The sequence below is a fragment of the Nannobrachium achirus genome (genome assembly GCF_963921795.1).
Source record: "Nannobrachium achirus genome assembly, chromosome: 10".
In the NCBI taxonomy this organism is placed as follows: Eukaryota; Metazoa; Chordata; class Actinopteri; order Myctophiformes; family Myctophidae; genus Nannobrachium; species Nannobrachium achirus.
The window spans coordinates 55,282,044-55,301,066 of NC_137819.1; the positions used below are offsets into that span (position 1 = coordinate 55,282,044).

General features: G+C 40.9%; 2 protein-coding genes across 4 annotated transcripts; both read right to left on the reverse strand.

Annotated features, from left to right (window-relative positions):
• Positions 1 to 2,574: 2,574 nt before the first annotated feature.
• Positions 2,575 to 6,449, reverse strand: LOC308292506 (uncharacterized protein). 2 transcript variants are annotated; one of them, XM_080734851.1, is made up of 5 exons: positions 6,348 to 6,449; positions 5,398 to 5,526; positions 5,110 to 5,234; positions 3,788 to 3,874; positions 2,575 to 3,472 (listed from the first exon to the last, which is right to left on the reverse strand). In XM_080734851.1, the coding sequence occupies exons 1-5, from the start codon at positions 6,350 to 6,352 to the stop codon at positions 2,727 to 2,729; spliced, it is 1,092 nt and encodes a 363-aa protein (XP_080590977.1). In that variant the 5' UTR covers positions 6,353 to 6,449; the 3' UTR covers positions 2,575 to 2,726. The 2 variants fall into 2 exon arrangements, with proteins under 2 accessions (XP_080590977.1, XP_080590978.1); XM_080734852.1 differs by having other exon boundaries at positions 5,394 to 5,526.
• Positions 6,450 to 11,469: 5,020 nt separating this feature from the next.
• On the reverse strand, positions 11,470 to 15,500 carry LOC308292222 (uncharacterized protein). Of its 2 annotated transcripts, none has more exons than XM_080734523.1 (5): positions 15,399 to 15,500; positions 14,450 to 14,578; positions 14,162 to 14,286; positions 12,841 to 12,927; positions 11,470 to 12,525 (listed from the first exon to the last, which is right to left on the reverse strand). In XM_080734523.1, the coding sequence occupies exons 1-5, from the start codon at positions 15,401 to 15,403 to the stop codon at positions 11,780 to 11,782; spliced, it is 1,092 nt and encodes a 363-aa protein (XP_080590649.1). In that variant the 5' UTR covers positions 15,404 to 15,500; the 3' UTR covers positions 11,470 to 11,779. The 2 variants fall into 2 exon arrangements, with proteins under 2 accessions (XP_080590649.1, XP_080590650.1); XM_080734524.1 differs by having other exon boundaries at positions 14,446 to 14,578.
• Positions 15,501 to 19,023: the final 3,523 nt, after the last annotated feature.

Sequence of the window (19,023 nt, forward strand, 5' to 3'; positions counted from 1 at the left end):
TATGCACAAAACCTTCATCATTTTTTTCAAAAATAGCAGATCTACAAGCTCGAAGCGCAGCACTCGGTGCATGCCGCACTAGGAGCTTGTAGATCTGCTATTTTTTGTGCTGGTTAAAGCATAAAATAATGGTTAAAGTAATCATGCGTAATAGAGAGAGGCCCTGATAGGTAAACCTTAGAAACTGTAAGACATGACTGTGTCGCCTGGTGGAGATCCTGGCTGATGTGTTCTGAAGTCATCAGTAGACTAGACTCTGACTGTGGTCTGACTTATTCATACTGTTGCATAGTACAGGGTTCCCACACATGTTTACCAATTAATTTCCAAAACTTTTCCAGAATATTTAACCCAATTTCCAGGACTATATAACAATAATTCAGCTCAATAACTGGTAGCTTACTTCAGGCCGTGGCCCCCAAAATAATCATGTTTTAACTGGGAACTCGGCACCCTAACGAGCACTAAAGGTGGTTGCACACTGCTGCGTTTTTCGTTGCGAAATGCGTTTTTAGGGCAAGGAGAGAGAGAGAGATAGAGAGAGCAAGGGACCGAGTGGTGCGCGAAACGGGCGGCAGTGTGCAAACGTGACTGACATAACGTGAGGTTGATTTTTTATTTGCTTGCTCCGAAATTCACTCCGATATTCGGCCCGAAAAACGCAGCAGTGTGCAACCACCTTAAGGCCATGGCTACACGGAGCTGGATATTTCTGAAGCTAGACATTTTTTTTTGTGCTGTTGGGGCTTGCAGCCACACAAAGCTGGATATTTCGGCTGTGAAACTGGATATTTTTTAAACCGGATAAATAAGTGGAGAGATTGAAAAATATCCGATTCACTGGATCCGGGTAGACAGGGAACCCGGATATCTCTGAAGACTTTACTGTGTGTGTGTGCTTGTTAGACCTAGATATCTTTGTCGTGTGGACCTACATATTTTTCTATGTGGATATCTGAAAAACCGGGATATATGAAATATCCAGCTCTGTGTAGCCATGGCCTAGAGTTGAGGAATTTTGTATAACACGGTGCTATTGTGAAAATAGCAGATCTACATGCTCACAACGCCTCGCAAACGCGAGGGGTTGATAAATTCCAATACTTTTCCAGTACTGGAAAAATATTTTTTCTAATTTCAAAATATTTCCAGGGATTTCATGACCGTGGGAACCCTGATAGTATGGACGAAATCAGTCAAATTTAGTAGTGACTTGATAGGACAGGCGGTCCTTGCTATGTTTAACACAATTAATCTGATTCTGAGCTTTTAGGTTTTCTGTGAACAGTGAATACCCTGTCGCTGTCCATGGTGCTGAATCTGTCAAACCAGAGAGAATTTAGGAGGTGCATTTTAAAGCTTAGTTTATTACACCTCTGGTGTTTTTAACTATTAAGGCTTTGAAGGAAATCTGATATTGATGTTAAAATTTTTCATTTTAGTTTTCCTGAATTGACAGGACTGAAAGAACAAGTAGCCCTGTGTGTGTTCTAGGCTACAGGCTACAAAACACCACAAAACATCCATTGCTGTGGTAAACACATCATGGAGGCACTAATTAATGTCTAATTAAGATAATATATAGGCTACTGTATATTCCATAAGCTATTGTAAATACCATTTTTCCTGTGTTTTACGAAACATACATGTATATATTTTTATATTTTCTGCATAGTACTGTTCTGTCATTCAATGTTGTGTGTAAAAAAAAAGGACCCCAATTTAAACAAGTCCAAAGCTTTTTTTAGACGTTTATCCTTTTAGTTGACCTTGTACCAGTGAACCATACTGTCATTAAACTGGTACTGTACCTTTTGCGATGCAAACTTCTGAACAAAAGTCTTCAGTCAATCAGTCAGTCATGTTTTTTTTTTTAAATGTCACAAAATCTCTTTCAGGTTGTGTATTTGTGACAAGTAGTGTGTCTTCTAAAATGCAATAAGCAGATTATTACAACTGGTTATATGACTTGTTTGTAGGACTTGTAAACTGCCAAAAGATTAGAATCGAACCCAGGGGGCGCCTGCTGGCCTGGTGGTCAAGGCGCATACCACATACTAGGCTATGATGCCTGCTGGCGTCGCCGGTTCAATTCCCAATCCGGACGACCTTTGCCACATGTCATTCCCCATCTCTCTCCCCATTTCCTGTCAGTCTACTATCCTATCAAATAAAGGCATAAAAAGCCCAAACAGAAAAAAGAAAGAAAGAAAGAATAGAATAGAACCCAGGGAATTCCCCTTTGGACTAGTGGATAAGTACCAAACAATGCTTTGTGTCTTCCTCATGAATGATAAAGTCTTGTAAGGAAATTGGAAGGGCAGAATGACTTGAAACACAAGTGGAGAAATCTCGTTAAATCCTTTAGAATTCAACATGTCAATGTTTTTATTTTACATGGTTATGAAATGGACCCCTAGAGAAAGGCAACTGTGTATTGTTGCTACTGTAGTAATGCTAGTAACTTGCTATCCAGGGTCTAATAACCGAGTGGCTTCCCTGTACAATCTGTAGCTATTGACAGCAAGTTACTAGGTGTGCAGTCTGCGAACAATGTCATGCTTTTCACCCAAATACAGAGTTGGGGACATACTGTATGTGCATCCATATTTTGGCAAAGATTTGGGGGACATACATGACAAATGCTGTTCATTATGGCTAATCCCTTTTGTACTATGATGCAAACATTGCATTTAGTGTACAATCCTTGTCACTGGATGACAGATTTAGAGAAATGTTGTGCTTTGAAGTTCTGTTACGGCAGTGCACACCTCATCAACGGGCTGCATGGTCTCCTCAAACTCTGTGGTTGTCAGAATGTTCTTGTCAAGACCAGGGGGCTTCATAAGCCTCCGCAGTGTGCGGATAGAGGGCATAAAAAATATGTTCTTCATCATCCTGTAACACAGTGGGTTGGCATGTAGCAAGTCCAGAAAGTACGCTTTGTCCTGTTCAGTCCACCGGAAACCATGTGATTTACGCTGCGCCACATTCAACTGCGATCTGAAGAATTTATAGGCTGTGGCTGGTAGGAGTTTCTTCATCAGCTGCAGGACTGACTTCTTAGTGATTGCAACTGTGGTGCTCTTCTTCAGGCCCTTCAGCTCCCTCACCTTAGTCTTCAGCTTGCTCACCTGTGACTGTAGATTCCTGATCTTCCTCTTGAGGGCAATCTCTCTGGCAGCAGACTCAGGCTCTGGCTCTGGCGTCTTTGGCTGTGATGCGTTTGACGTTGGCAGCGGTGACTGTGATGTTGTTTGCAGTGGCCGCGTCTGCAACATCATTGGCAGTGTCCGTAACAGAGGTGACTGTGATATCTTTAGCAGCGGTGAGATCCGTGGCGTAGGGTGCCCTGTTATGACTATGACGTTGTCAGGAACTGATTTTGTCTCTGATAGAGTAGGTTTTTGATCATCGTCTGTGGTGTATGAGTCAACAGTACTGGACTGGTGAGCATCACAACTCTTTTCACCTGAAACACACATATTTGGTAAGTACTACTACTATGCACTGAATATACTTTATTCAGTGAACCACAAGGGTTCAAAATGCACTTTGAAACCTAAACAATTGAGTGATTTAAAGACGATTACCAATCTTTAAAAATCTATTCTATCCCTCACTGGAAAATAGTGCAGACATCTGAGAATTGGTTTAATGTTTTTAGCTTTCTTAATTTTGTTAGAATGATAGCAGCTGCATTCTGAGTGAACTGTAGTTATCTGATAGCGTTTAATAGATGTAATGTAAACATTCAAATGAATACATTATACAATGAGAACCTTACTGCTCTTTGGTGGTAACTCCTGACACTCCATTGATGGCTTCAGCCCTGACCCAGTGTCCAGTGGGGGTGGTGAGTCTGGACACATAGCTGGCAGAGATGAACAGACACATCACCATCAACAGAGCCGTGTACAACAGACGACACTCCATGTTGAAAAACAAAGCAATGATGTGACCAGAACTGACTAAAACGACTGATGTGAAAGTTCACTAAAATTATCATATTATAAAATTAAGAAAACTGTCAGTCTGTCCATCATAATATTGTTTTTTTCCTCAGTGGGTTGACTAACCAATAGTTTGCACATGAGCATCAAACATTGATATTTGAACAGAGTGAGTACTCAGATTTTTCTCTTTTCCCAAATTTTAGCTTACACATTGCCATGGGTTTGTACTGTATACCTGTAAATCTGCATTTTTTCCCCCTGAATGCTAGGGTTCAAGTGGTTATTATACTGTTTCTGTTGAAGTGAAAAGGGAAGCATTTCCTGACAGGCTTTGAGGGAAGCCTAACCTGCATGATGATGAGCTGATAAAAGTGTTACACTTCATATCTGCATTGCTCAAGAAGTTTTTTTTTAACTATTTTGACCCAAGGAGTGCAATGACCGCCTTCTTTTTGGAAATTTCACATAGGTTTTATGTAAAGGAAAACACATACTGTATCAAACAGAAGAAGCTTATAATTACAAAACGGTCACTTCAATTTACTAATGGCATATTAAGGGATTCATTTGTTATCTTTATTTTTACTATGGGCTCTGCAGTTACTGACTGTTGTGGTCCCAACTAGTACAATGATAGCCCCATATAGAACCTCACCCGTCGCTGCATACTGTTGTGCTCCGAGATGAGGTCCTAAAAAGATGGCGTAGCGATCGCTGGGACTGCCGCAACAACGAGTTGGAAAACACTCAAAACGACATTTTATCCAAAAAGTAAAGGTAGTTCCGAGCTCACAGACTGTGGTTTACCTAACCTCTGAAAATAAAACATCAATCAATCTGCTACAATGGGAAAGATGCAGTACTTGCACCTGCCGCCGGGGGCTTTTCTGAATTTAATGAGACTAAATAAGCCATTTAAACCGTTTTACCAACACCGTGGTTGATGTTTTATTTACCGAGGTTAGGTAAACCACAGTCTGGGAGCTCGGAACTACCTTTACTTTTTGGATAAAATGTCGTTTTGAGTGTTTTCCAACTCGTTGCGGCAGTCCCAGCGATCGCTACACCATCTTTTTAGGACCTCATCTCGGAGCACAACAGTATGCAGCGACGGGTGAGGTTCTATATGGGGCTAGTACAATGAAAACCTTACTTGTCTTTGGGGGCAACTCCTGATGCAGAATTGGTTTCTTCCTCTGTGACTCACTGTCCAGTGGGAATGGTGGGTTTGGAGGATCACCTCTACTTGGCACTGCATCCCAATTCAATCCAGCATGGCTACAATAAAATAAACATCCCATTATGTACACTCTTAAATACAAGTCAAATCACTATGTATTAGTGTATATCCCAATGTGATGTGGGGATATAAATGTTCTGAAAACATAAGGATATCATTATGTGGTTCTCAAAATTGGACCAGTCTAAAGTAAATACCTACACATCAACTGCCCTCTTGTACTGGCTGGGGTGGAAGTGTGCACTACACACCCTATAGCATTCATTGAGACGTTCCAAGCTTATATCCGACAGATTGGAGTTATCAAGAATCTGCAGCCACTTGGAACACCTGTAGGCAATTATAATATTAGATTCAACATGAAAAACAAGTAAAGATTTAATTAAATTAATTGTTTTTTATTTGAGAGGCACAGAATATATATTAATGAACAGGACATTAAAATATTGAAAAATACATGTGTAAATATAGGATTAACAAGAGTGCTCTTCAAAAAGTTAACAAAAAATAAGATACCACAGAAAGTTAGGGTTAGGGTACCAGGTAAAAACAAAGTAGCCTACAAAACACGTACAATAAAAGTCCATTGCATAAATAAAATGTAAAACAACACCCATCGTCTCCTTTAAAACATAATACTCACTGTGGCATTTAAATAAAGAATTTAGATGAAATGACTAAATGAGACAAACTAAACACAAAGTTAGCACACGAACCAGCATCCTTAAACTTCTTGAGTTTAAGTAATATTCTAGATCCTCCTGTTGATGGTACTGCTATGGGAACAGCTTGGGTCCACGTTTATTAGCCTACTGTCAGCTACTGACATTTAAACCCAAGAAAGCAAAGCACTATGGCTTGCACTCAATTCATTGAGGAGTAGTGTCAGAACCGTGGGATTCAAAAACACTTCAACAACAAGGAAATAAACATGGGAGGCTTCCCCAAGTAAGACAAAGAAAAATACTATTCTGTTTTGCAAGTTCACACATCTCGGGGTCTTTGGGGAAACGGTGGAAGGCTAGCTCAGGGTGAGTAGCGACATAATGTTTACAGTTAATGGCGGAGCAGTGTACTCTGCTCTTCTTCTTTCGGGACGTGTTCCCATGATGACCTCCATTCATGTTGCTTGTTGCTGTCTCCTTCTTCACCTCATTCATGTTCCCATTGCTTGTTGTTGTTGTCTCCATAGATATATCTATGGTTGTTTGCTCCTTCTTCACTAACTCCTCCAGTCTACTTTTTCTCCAGTCCTCCATTGTTGTTGACACGTCTCTTCTTTTAGTGGTGTTGGGGCCGGGGTTGCAACCATTGGTACATACTGCCACCTACTGTACGGAGAACATAACGGGCCACTCAGTGTTACATGCTATGCGGGGTTGAAGGTTGAAACACGTCGTTGTATTTTAAGTTTATTTGCCACAGGCACAACGTGTTTTCGTTGTTTTTCGGTCGTGTGGTCACCATGACAACACAAGTACACAAACCTAGTTAATGTCGCGCTACCTGCTGCACCTGTTTGTTTACAAGGTGACGTCAGAGCGTTTGCGCGTCTCTGCTGTACACAAACCGTTGCTAGGCAACAGCCAATGAGCAGCGGGCAGCCAGCAGGATAAATAGAAGAGAGCAGGCCGTTCACATCACTTTTCTTCTTTCTTGTCACAGAGAAAGCTGAACTGAACTGTAAGCAGCAGAGAGACGACTTATCCATTACTATGGCTGAAGTTACACTGTTGTGGAGATGCAGGAGTGCAGGGAGGAGTGGAGGATCAAGCAGGAGGAGTGGGGGGCCATCGTGGACGAGCACGAGGAGAGAGAGGATGGAGGAGTTGGAGTCTCTTGTGGCAGAATTCTTTTCCCTCAGGAAGCTGAAGGAGGAGAAGACTCTGCAAGAGATTCATCGAGAGTGGGATGCCATTCTGGATGAGGAGGAGGAGATAATGGAGGAGTGGGACTCCACGGTGGCCAACTACTTTTCCCTCATGTGAGATCCAAGACCCTGCCTGCACCTTGCACAGCACACACCCCCCCAACGGCCCTTTTAAGGGCCACCTTCCTCTCCTTTTGCTGTGACCTTGCCGTGGTGGAGAGGCTTAGTGATTCAGTGACTCTGGGACCTATGCTGGTGGAGGTTGATCCTGACAGATTTAACCACACCGGATTGGTCACAGGAGAGAGTCCAAACTAACAACAGCATAACCTCTTTCTGTAATCAGTGAGGTGTGAACTAAGGAAATGTTACCATACTTTAAAATCACACCTAGTGTGAAGTGAGCAGTGCTATTTGAGTTATTTTCATTAAGTGTCCCGCAAAGCTTGGCCAGTGTGACCCAACAAACTTTGAGCACTTGGTGGACAAGATGTAGGCCAGTTGTAGGCCACACGTCCCAGACAAAGCCAGATGTTGGAGCTTTGCTTAGCCACCACCGCTCTAAAAAATATTCCACAAAATATAGTAGCCTACACAAATGCAATTAATGAATAATACATCATATATACTTTTGTTTATAAATGCAGCTTTTTTGTTGTTATTGCAATAACTAGAGGTTTGCGCCTCTAGTTCTGGTCAAAGTATCATGTGAAGCCACCAATCCTCAAGCATATCAGGCATATGCCTGTTTGTGTCCATCTGGCATATATGCTAGTGGCATAGACGGCCGCTCTCATGGCCCTTATATAGTCTCGTAAACCAGACTCAGTTACTAGGCTAGCCCTTAGTATACTGTATGCCTCAATATTATGACATCACCCATACAAATACTAATGAAGAAAATTATTATTCTATTAGTCTATTATGAGGGAGTGGAATGACAATGCCTCCACCTACAGGCCATGAGGTGTCACTGAATGGTTTGATGTGAATCATAGTCTATGAACTGTGCACTGTGTGCAGGGCCCAGATATCAACCCAACTGAACACCTATGGCAGATTTTGGACTAACGTGCACATGTTGAGACACTTAGCGCTCTCCACCACCATCATCAAAACACCAAATGAGGGAATATTTTGGTTAGAATGGTCTTCCATCCCTCAAATAAGAGTTCTAGACTTCTAGAATCTAGGTCAAAGTACATTGAAGTTGCTCTGGCAGCTCATGGTGGCCCAACAACACTACGACATTTTATTTGGGTTTTTCATTTAATTTGTCACATAAAATGTACCGTATACGCCACAGGATGTCAATATGGCATTCAAAGGCATGTGGTATGAATAGACCTTGAAAAATACAAATTCAGTTGAGAGAGGATGTAGCTTACATCTGTGGACACCTTTAATGTTGATTTCCTGAACACAATGTAGGAGTTGCAGTGAGTGACGTTTAGATTGCTGTAATTTCTTCAAAGCATTAAACTAAACTGCAAAGGAATAGGAAAGATGCAGATACAACTGGTAATACGTGTCCTCCTAATATACTGTAGTTTCAGATAGTGATATTTTGGCTGTGTCTGCATTCCAGACACATCAGAAGATGGCAAGATACAGGCTAACTTGAAAAACACAAGACCTATGGTAAGGCATGTTCTAACTAACCCATTAGATCTGGAACCACTTTAACCATTATTTGATGCTATTCAAAAATAGCAGATCTGCTTGAAAAAAACCTTTCTTTTTTTTCCCTTTTTTTGTGGTGCAAATCTTTGAATATCTTTTTTTAAAGTGAACATTTGTAACTCAAATAGGCCTATTTGCTTCTAGGTGGGTCCCTGGAACAACATGTTTTGAGATGGGGGTCTGCGGCCAAATACATGTTATTTTGGGGGTCTTTGACATGGAAAAGTTTTAGAACCACTGATTTAGAAGAAAGATTTAGAAGTCATTTATAGAATCTGGTCAAAATATGCACAAAACCTTCATCATTTTTTTCAAAAATAGCAGATCTACAAGCTCGAAGCGCAGCACTCGGTGCATGCCGCACTAGGAGCTTGTAGATCTGCTATTTTTTGTGCTGGTTAAAGCATAAAATAATGGTTAAAGTAATCATGCGTAATAGAGAGAGGCCCTGATAGGTAAACCTTAGAAACTGTAAGACATGACTGTGTCGCCTGGTGGAGATCCTGGCTGATGTGTTCTGAAGTCATCAGTAGACTAGACTCTGACTGTGGTCTGACTTATTCATACTGTTGCATAGTACAGGGTTCCCACACATGTTTACCAATTAATTTCCAAAACTTTTCCAGAATATTTAACCCAATTTCCAGGACTATATAACAATAATTCAGCTCAATAACTGGTAGCTTACTTCAGGCCGTGGCCCCCAAAATAATCATGTTTTAACTGGGAACTCGGCACCCTAACGAGCACTAAAGGTGGTTGCACACTGCTGCGTTTTTCGTTGCGAAATGCGTTTTTTAGGGCAAGGAGAGAGAGAGAGATAGAGAGAGCAAGGGACCGAGTGGTGCGCGAAACGGGCGGCAGTGTGCAAACGTGACTGACATAACGTGAGGTTGATTTTTTATTTGCTTGCTCCGAAATTCACTCCGATATTCGGCCCGAAAAACGCAGCAGTGTGCAACCACCTTAAGGCCATGGCTACACGGAGCTGGATATTTCTGAAGCTAGACATTTTTTTTTGTGCTGTTGGGGCTTGCAGCCACACAAAGCTGGATATTTCGGCTGTGAAACTGGATATTTTTTAAACCGGATAAATAAGTGGAGAGATTGAAAAATATCCGATTCACTGGATCCGGGTAGACAGGGAACCCGGATATCTCTGAAGACTTTACTGTGTGTGTGTGCTTGTTAGACCTAGATATCTTTGTCGTGTGGACCTACATATTTTTCTATGTGGATATCTGAAAAACCGGGATATATGAAATATCCAGCTCTGTGTAGCCATGGCCTAGAGTTGAGGAATTTTGTATAACACGGTGCTATTGTGAAAATAGCAGATCTACATGCTCACAACGCCTCGCAAACGCGAGGGGTTGATAAATTCCAATACTTTTCCAGTACTGGAAAAATATTTTTTCTAATTTCAAAATATTTCCAGGGATTTCATGACCGTGGGAACCCTGATAGTATGGACGAAATCAGTCAAATTTAGTAGTGACTTGATAGGACAGGCGGTCCTTGCTATGTTTAACACAATTAATCTGATTCTGAGCTTTTAGGTTTTCTGTGAACAGTGAATACCATGTCGCTGTCCATGGTGCTGAATCTGTCAAACCAGAGAGAATTTAGGAGGTGCATTTTAAAGCTTAGTTTATTACACCTCTGGTGTTTTTAACTATTAAGGCTTTGAAGGAAATCTGATATTGATGTTAAAATTTTTCATTTTAGTTTTCCTGAATTGACAGGACTGAAAGAACAAGTAGCCCTGTGTGTGTTCTAGGCTACAGGCTACAAAACACCACAAAACATCCATTGCTGTGGTAAACACATCATGGAGGCACTAATTAATGTCTAATTAAGATAATATATAGGCTACTGTATATTCCATAAGCTATTGTAAATACCATTTTTCCTGTGTTTTACGAAACATACATGTATATATTTTTATATTTTCTGCATAGTACTGTTCTGTCATTCAATGTTGTGTGTAAAAAAAAAGGACCCCAATTTAAACAAGTCCAAAGCTTTTTTTAGACGTTTATCCTTTTAGTTGACCTTGTACCAGTGAACCGTACTGTCATTAAACTGGTACTGTACCTTTTGCGATGCAAACTTCTGAACAAAAGTCTTCAGTCAATCAGTCAGTCAGTCATGTTTTTTTTTTTAAATGTCACAAAATCTCTTTCAGGTTGTGTATTTGTGACAAGTAGTGTGTCTTCTAAAATGCAATAAGCAGATTATTACAACTGGTTATATGACTTGTTTGTAGGACTTGTAAACTGCCAAAAGATTAGAATCGAACCCAGGGGGCGCCTGCTGGCCTGGTGGTCAAGGCGCATACCACATACTAGGCTATGATGCCTGCTGGCGTCGCCGGTTCAATTCCCAATCCGGACGACCTTTGCCACATGTCATTCCCCATCTCTCTCCCCATTTCCTGTCAGTCTACTATCCTATCAAATAAAGGCATAAAAAGCCCAAACACAAATCTTAAAAAAAAAAAAAAAAAGAATGAAAGAATAGAATAGAACCCAGGGAATTCCCCTTTGGACTAGTGGATAAGTACCAAACAATGCTTTGTGTCTTCCTCATGAATGATAAAGTCTTGTAAGGAAATTGGAAGGGCAGAATGACTTGAAACACAAGTGGAGAAATCTCGTTAAATCCTTTAGAATTCAACATGTCAATGTTTTTATTTTACATGGTTATGAAATGGACCCCTAGAGAAAGGCAACTGTGTATTGTTGCTACTGTAGTAATGCTAGTAACTTGCTATCCAGGGTCTAATAACCGAGTGGCTTCCCTGTACAATCTGTAGCTATTGACAGCAAGTTACTAGGTGTGCAGTTTGCGAACAATGTCATGCTTTTCACCCAAATACAGAGTTGGGGACATACTGTATGTGCATCCATATTTTGGCAAAGATTTGGGGGACATACATGACAAATGCTGTTCATTATGGCTAATCCCTTTTGTACTATGATGCAAACATTGCATTTAGTGTACAATCCTTGTCACTGGATGACAGATTTAGAGAAATGTTGTGCTTTGAAGTTCTGTTACGGCAGTGCACACCTCATCAACGGGCTGCATGGTCTCCTCAAACTCTGTGGTTGTCAGAATGTTCTTGTCAAGACCAGGGGGCTTCATAAGCCTCCGCAGTGTGCGGATAGAGGGCATAAAAAATATGTTCTTCATCATCCTGTAACACAGTGGGTTGGCATGTAGCAAGTCCAGAAAGTACGCTTTGTCCTGTTCAGTCCACCGGAAACCATGTGATTTACGCTGCGCCACATTCAACTGCGATCTGAAGAATTTATAGGCTGTGGCTGGTAGGAGTTTCTTCATCAGCTGCAGGACTGACTTCTTAGTGATTGCAACTGTGGTGCTCTTCTTCAGGCCCTTCAGCTCCCTCACCTTAGTCTTCAGCTTGCTCACCTGTGACTGTAGATTCCTGATCTTCCTCTTGAGGGCAATCTCTCTGGCAGCAGACTCAGGCTCTGGCTCTGGCGTCTTTGGCTGTGATGCGTTTGACGTTGGCAGCGGTGACTGTGATGTTGTTTGCAGTGGCCGCGTCTGCAACATCATTGGCAGTGTCCGTAACAGAGGTGACTGTGATATCTTTAGCAGCGGTGAGATCCGTGGCGTAGGGTGCCCTGTTATGACTATGACGTTGTCAGGAACTGATTTTGTCTCTGATAGAGTAGGTTTTTGATCATCGTCTGTGGTGTATGAGTCAACAGTACTGGACTGGTGAGCATCACAACTCTTTTCACCTGAAACACACATATTTGGTAAGTACTACTACTATGCACTGAATATACTTTATTCAGTGAACCACAAGGGTTCAAAATGCACTTTGAAACCTAAACAATTGAGTGATTTAAAGACGATTACCAATCTTTAAAAATCTATTCTATCCCTCACTGGAAAATAGTGCAGACATCTGAGAATTGGTTTAATGTTTTTAGCTTTCTTAATTTTGTTAGAATGATAGCAGCTGCATTCTGAGTGAACTGTAGTTATCTGATAGCGTTTAATAGATGTAATGTAAACATTCAAATTAATACATTATACAATGAGAACCTTACTGCTCTTTGGTGGTAACTCCTGACACTCCATTGATGGCTTCAGCCCTGACCCAGTGTCCAGTGGGGGTGGTGAGTCTGGACACATAGCTGGCAGAGATGAACAGACACATCACCATCAACAGAGCCGTGTACAACAGACAGACACTCCATGTTGAAAAACAAAGCAATGATGTGACCAGAACTGACTAAAACGACTGATGTGAAAGTTCACTAAAATTATCATATTATAAAATTAAGAAAACTGTCAGTCTGTCCATCATAATATTGTTTTTTTCCTCAGTGGGTTGACTAACCAATAGTTTGCACATGAGCATCAAACATTGATATTTGAACAGAGTGAGTACTCAGATTTTTCTCTTTTCCCAAATTTTAGCTTACACATTGCCATGGGTTTGTACTGTATACCTGTAAATCTGCATTTTTTTTCCCTGAATGCTAGGGTTCAAGTGGTTATTATACTGTTTCTGTTGAAGTGAAAAGGGAAGCATTTCCTGACAGGCTTTGAGGGAAGCCTAACCTGCATGATGATGAGCTGATAAAAGTGTTACACTTCATATCTGCATTGCTCAAGAAGTTTTTTTTTAACTATTTTGACCCAAGGAGTGCAATGACCGCCTTCTTTTTGGAAATTTCACATAGGTTTTATGTAAAGGAAAACACATACTGTATCAAACAGAAGAAGCTTATAATTACAAAACGGTCACTTCAATTTACTAATGGCATATTAAGGGATTCATTTGTTATCTTTATTTTTACTATGGGCTCTGCAGTTACTGACTGTTGTGGTCCCAACTAGTAATGATAGCCCCATATAGAACCTCACCCGTCGCTGCATACTGTTGTGCTCCGAGATGAGGTCCTAAAAAGATGGCGTAGCGATCGCTGGGACTGCCGCAACAACGAGTTGGAAAACACTCAAAACGACATTTTATCCAAAAAGTAAAGGTAGTTCCGAGCTCACAGACTGTGGTTTACCTAACCTCTGAAAATAAAACATCAATCAATCTGCTACAATGGGAAAGATGCAGTACTTGCACCTGCCGCCGGGGGCTTTTCTGAATTTAATGAGACTAAATAAGCCATTTAAACCGTTTTACCAACACCGTGGTTGATGTTTTATTTACCGAGGTTAGGTAAACCACAGTCTGGGAGCTCGGAACTACCTTTACTTTTTGGATAAAATGTCGTTTTGAGTGTTTTCCAACTCGTTGCGGCAGTCCCAGCGATCGCTACACCATCTTTTTAGGACCTCATCTCGGAGCACAACAGTATGCAGCGACGGGTGAGGTTCTATATGGGGCTAGTACAATGAAAACCTTACTTGTCTTTGGGGGCAACTCCTGATGCAGAATTGGTTTCTTCCTCTGTGACTCACTGTCCAGTGGGAATGGTGGGTTTGGAGGATCACCTCTACTTGGCACTGCATCCCAATTCAATCCAGCATGGCTACAATAAAATAAACATCCCATTATGTACACTCTTAAATACAAGTCAAATCACTATGTATTAGTGTATATCCCAATGTGATGTGGGGATATAAATGTTCTGAAAACATAAGGATATCATTATGTGGTTCTCAAAATTGGACCAGTCTAAAGTAAATACCTACACATCAACTGCCCTCTTGTACTGGCTGGGGTGGAAGTGTGCACTACACACCCTATAGCATTCATTGAGACGTTCCAAGCTTATATCCGACAGATTGGAGTTATCAAGAATCTGCAGCCACTTGGAACACCTGTAGGCAATTATAATATTAGATTCAACATGAAAAACAAGTAAAGATTTAATTAAATTAATTGTTTTTTATTTGAGAGGCACAGAATATATATTAATGAACAGGACATTAAAATATTGAAAAATACATGTGTAAATATAGGATTAACAAGAGTGCTCTTCAAAAAGTTAACAAAAAATAAGATACCACAGAAAGTTAGGTTAGGGTACCAGGTAAAAACAAAGTAGCCTACAAAACACGTACAATAAAAGTCCATTGCATAAATAAAATGTAAAACAACACCCATCGTCTCCTTTAAAACATAATACTCACTGTGGCATTTAAATAAAGAATTTAGATGAAATGACTAAATGAGACAAACTAAACACAAAGTTAGCACACGAACCAGCATCCTTAAACTTCTTGAGTTTAAGTAATATTCTAGATCCTCCTGTTGATGGTACTGCTATGGGAACAGCTTGGGTCCACGTTTATTAGCCTACTGTCAGCTACTGACATTTAAACCCAAGAAAGCAAAGCACTATGGCTTGCACTCAATTCATTGAGGAGTAGTGTCAGAACCGTGGGATTCAAAAACACTTCAACAACAAGGAAATAAACATGGGAGGCTTCCCCAAGTAAGACAAAGAAAAATACTATTCTGTTTTGCAAGTTCACACATCTCGGGGTCTTTGGGGAAACGGTGGAAGGCTAGCTCAGGGTGAGTAGCGACATAATGTTTACAGTTAATGGCGGAGCAGTGTACTCTGCTCTTCTTCTTTCGGGACGTGTTCCCATGATGACCTCCATTCATGTTGCTTGTTGCTGTCTCCTTCTTCACCTCATTCATGTTCCCATTGCTTGTTGTTGTTGTCTCCATAGATATATCTATGGTTGTTTGCTCCTTCTTCACTAACTCCTCCAGTCTACTTTTTCTCCAGTCCTCCATTGTTGTTGACACGTCTCTTCTTTTAGTGGTGTTGGGGCCGGGGTTGCAACCATTGGTACATACTGCCACCTACTGTACGGAGAACATAACGGGCCACTCAGTGTTACATGCTATGCGGGGTTGAAGGTTGAAACACGTCGTTGTATTTTAAGTTTATTTGCCACAGGCACAACGTGTTTTCGTTGTTTTCGGTCGTGTGGTCACCATGACAACACAAGTACACAAACCTAGTTAATGTCGCGCTACCTGCTGCACCTGTTTGTTTACAAGGTGACGTCAGAGCGTTTGCGCGTCTCTGCTGTACACAAACCGTTGCTAGGCAACAGCCAATGAGCAGCGGGCAGCCAGCAGGATAAATAGAAGAGAGCAGGCCGTTCACATCACTTTTCTTCTTTCTTGTCACAGAGAAAGCTGAACTGAACTGTAAGCAGCAGAGAGACGACTTATCCATTACTATGGCTGAAGTTACACTGTTGTGGAGATGCAGGAGTGCAGGGAGGAGTGGAGGATCAAGCAGGAGGAGTGGGGGGCCATCGTGGACGAGCACGAGGAGAGAGAGGATGGAGGAGTTGGAGTCTCTTGTGGCAGAATTCTTTTCCCTCAGGAAGCTGAAGGAGGAGAAGACTCTGCAAGAGATTCATCGAGAGTGGGATGCCATTCTGGATGAGGAGGAGGAGATAATGGAGGAGTGGGACTCCACGGTGGCCAACTACTTTTCCCTCATGTGAGATCCAAGACCCTGCCTGCACCTTGCACAGCACACACCCCCCCAACGGCCCTTTTAAGGGCCACCTTCCTCTCCTTTTGCTGTGACCTTGCCGTGGTGGAGAGGCTTAGTGATTCAGTGACTCTGGGACCTATGCTGGTGGAGGTTGATCCTGACAGATTTAACCACACCGGATTGGTCACAGGAGAGAGTCCAAACTAACAACAGCATAACCTCTTTCTGTAATCAGTGAGGTGTGAACTAAGGAAATGTTACCATACTTTAAAATCACACCTAGTGTGAAGTGAGCAGTGCTATTTGAGTTATTTTCATTAAGTGTCCCGCAAAGCTTGGCCAATGTGACCCAACAAACTTTGAGCACTTGGTGGACAAGATGTAGGCCAGTTGTAGGCCACACGTCCCAGACAAAGCCAGATGTTGGAGCTTTGCTTAGCCACCACCGCTCTAAAAAATATTCCACAAAATATAGTAGCCTACACAAATGCAATTAATGAATAATACATCATATATACTTTTGTTTATAAATGCAGCTTTTTTGTTGTTATTGCAATAACTAGAGGTTTGCGCCTCTAGTTCTGGTCAAAGTATCATGTGAAGCCACCAATCCTCAAGCATATCAGGCATATGCCTGTTTGTGTCCATCTGGCATATATGCTAGTGGCATAGACGGCCGCTCTCATGGCCCTTATATAGTCTCGTAAACCAGACTCAGTTACTAGGCTAGCCCTTAGTATACTGTATGCCTCAATACTATGACATCACCCATACAAATACTAATGAAGAAAATTATTATTCTATTAGTCTATTATGAGGGAGTGGAATGACAATGCCTCCACCTACAGGCCATGAGGTGTCACTGAATGTTTTGATGTGAATCATAGTCTATGAACTGTGCACTGTGTGCAGGGCCCAGATATCAACCCAACTGAACACCTATGGCAGATTTTGGACTAACGTGCACATGTTGAGACACTTAGCGCTCTCCACCACCATCATCAAAACACCAAATGAGGGAATATTTTGGTTAGAATGGTCTTCCATCCCTCAAATAAGAGTTCTAGACTTCTAGAATCTAGGTCAAAGTACATTGAAGTTGCTCTGGCAGCTCATGGTGGCCCAACAACACTACGACATTTTATTTGGGTTTTTCATTTAATTTGTCACATAAAATGTACCGTATACGCCACAGGATGTCAATATGGCATGTGGTATGAATAGACCTTGAAAAATACAAATTCAGTTGAGAGAGGATGTAGCTTACATCTGTGGACACCTTTAATGTTGATTTCCTGAACACAATGTAGGAGTTGCAGTGAGTGACGTTTAGATTGCTGTAATTTCTTCAAAGCATTAAACTAAACTGCAAAGGAATAGGAAAGATGCAGATACAACTGGTAATACGTGTCCTCCTAATATACTGTAGTTTCAGATAGTGATATTTTGGCTGTGTCTGCATTCCAGACACATCAGAAGATGGCAGGATACAGGCTAACTTGAAAAACACAAGACCTATGGTAAGGCATGTTCTAACTAACCCATTAGATCTGGAACCACTTTAACCATTATTTGATGCTATTCAAAAATAGCAGATCTGCTTGAAAAAAAACTTTCTTTTTTTCCCTTTTTTTGTGGTGCAAATCTTTGAATATCTTTTTTTAAAGTGAACATTTGTAACTCAAATAGGCCTATTTGCTTCTAGGTGGGTCCCTGGAACAACATGTTTTGAGATGGGGGTCTGCGGCCAAATACATGTTATTTTGGGGGTCTTTGACATGGAAAAGTTTTAGAACCACTGATTTAGAAGAAAGATTTAGAAGTCATTTATAGAATCTGGTCAAAATATGCACAAAACCTTCATCATTTTTTTCAAAAATAGCAGATCTACAAGCCTAGACCTAGATATCTTTGTCGTGTGGACCTACATATTTTTCTATGTGGATATCTGAAAAACCGGGATATATGAAATATCCAGCTCTGTGTAGCCATGGCCTAGAGTTGAGGAATTTTGTATAACACGGTGCTATTGTGAAAATAGCAGATCTACATGCTCACAACGCCTCGCAAACGCGAGGGGTTGATAAATTCCAATACTTTTCCAGTACTGGAAAAATATTTTTTCTAATTTCAAAATATTTCCAGGGATTTCATGACCGTGGGAACCCTGATAGTATGGACGAAATCAGTCAAATTTAGTAGTGACTTGATAGGACAGGCGGTCCTTGCTATGTTTAACACAATTAATCTGATTCTGAGCTTTTAGGTTTTCTGTGAACAGTGAATACCCTGTCGCTGTCCATGGTGCTGAATCTGTCAAACCAGAGAGAATTTAGGAGGTGCATTTTAAAGCTTAGTTTATTACACCTCTGGTGTTTTTAACTATTAAGGCTTTGAAGGAAATCTGATATTGATGTTAAAATTTTTCATTTTAGTTTTCCTGAATTGACAGGACTGAAAGAACAAGTAGCCCTGTGTGTGTTCTAGGCTACAGGCTACAAAACACCACAAAACATCCATTGCTGTGGTAAACACATCATGGAGGCACTAATTAATGTCTAATTAAGATAATATATAGGCTACTGTATATTCCATAAGCTATTGTAAATACCATTTTTTCTGTGTTTTACGAAACATACATGTATATATTTTTATATTTTCTGCATAGTACTGTTCTGTCATTCAATGTTGTGTGTAAAAAAAAAGGACCCCAATTTAAACAAGTCCAAAGCTTTTTTTAGACGTTTATCCTTTTAGTTGACCTTGTACCAGTGAACCGTACTGTCATTAAACTGG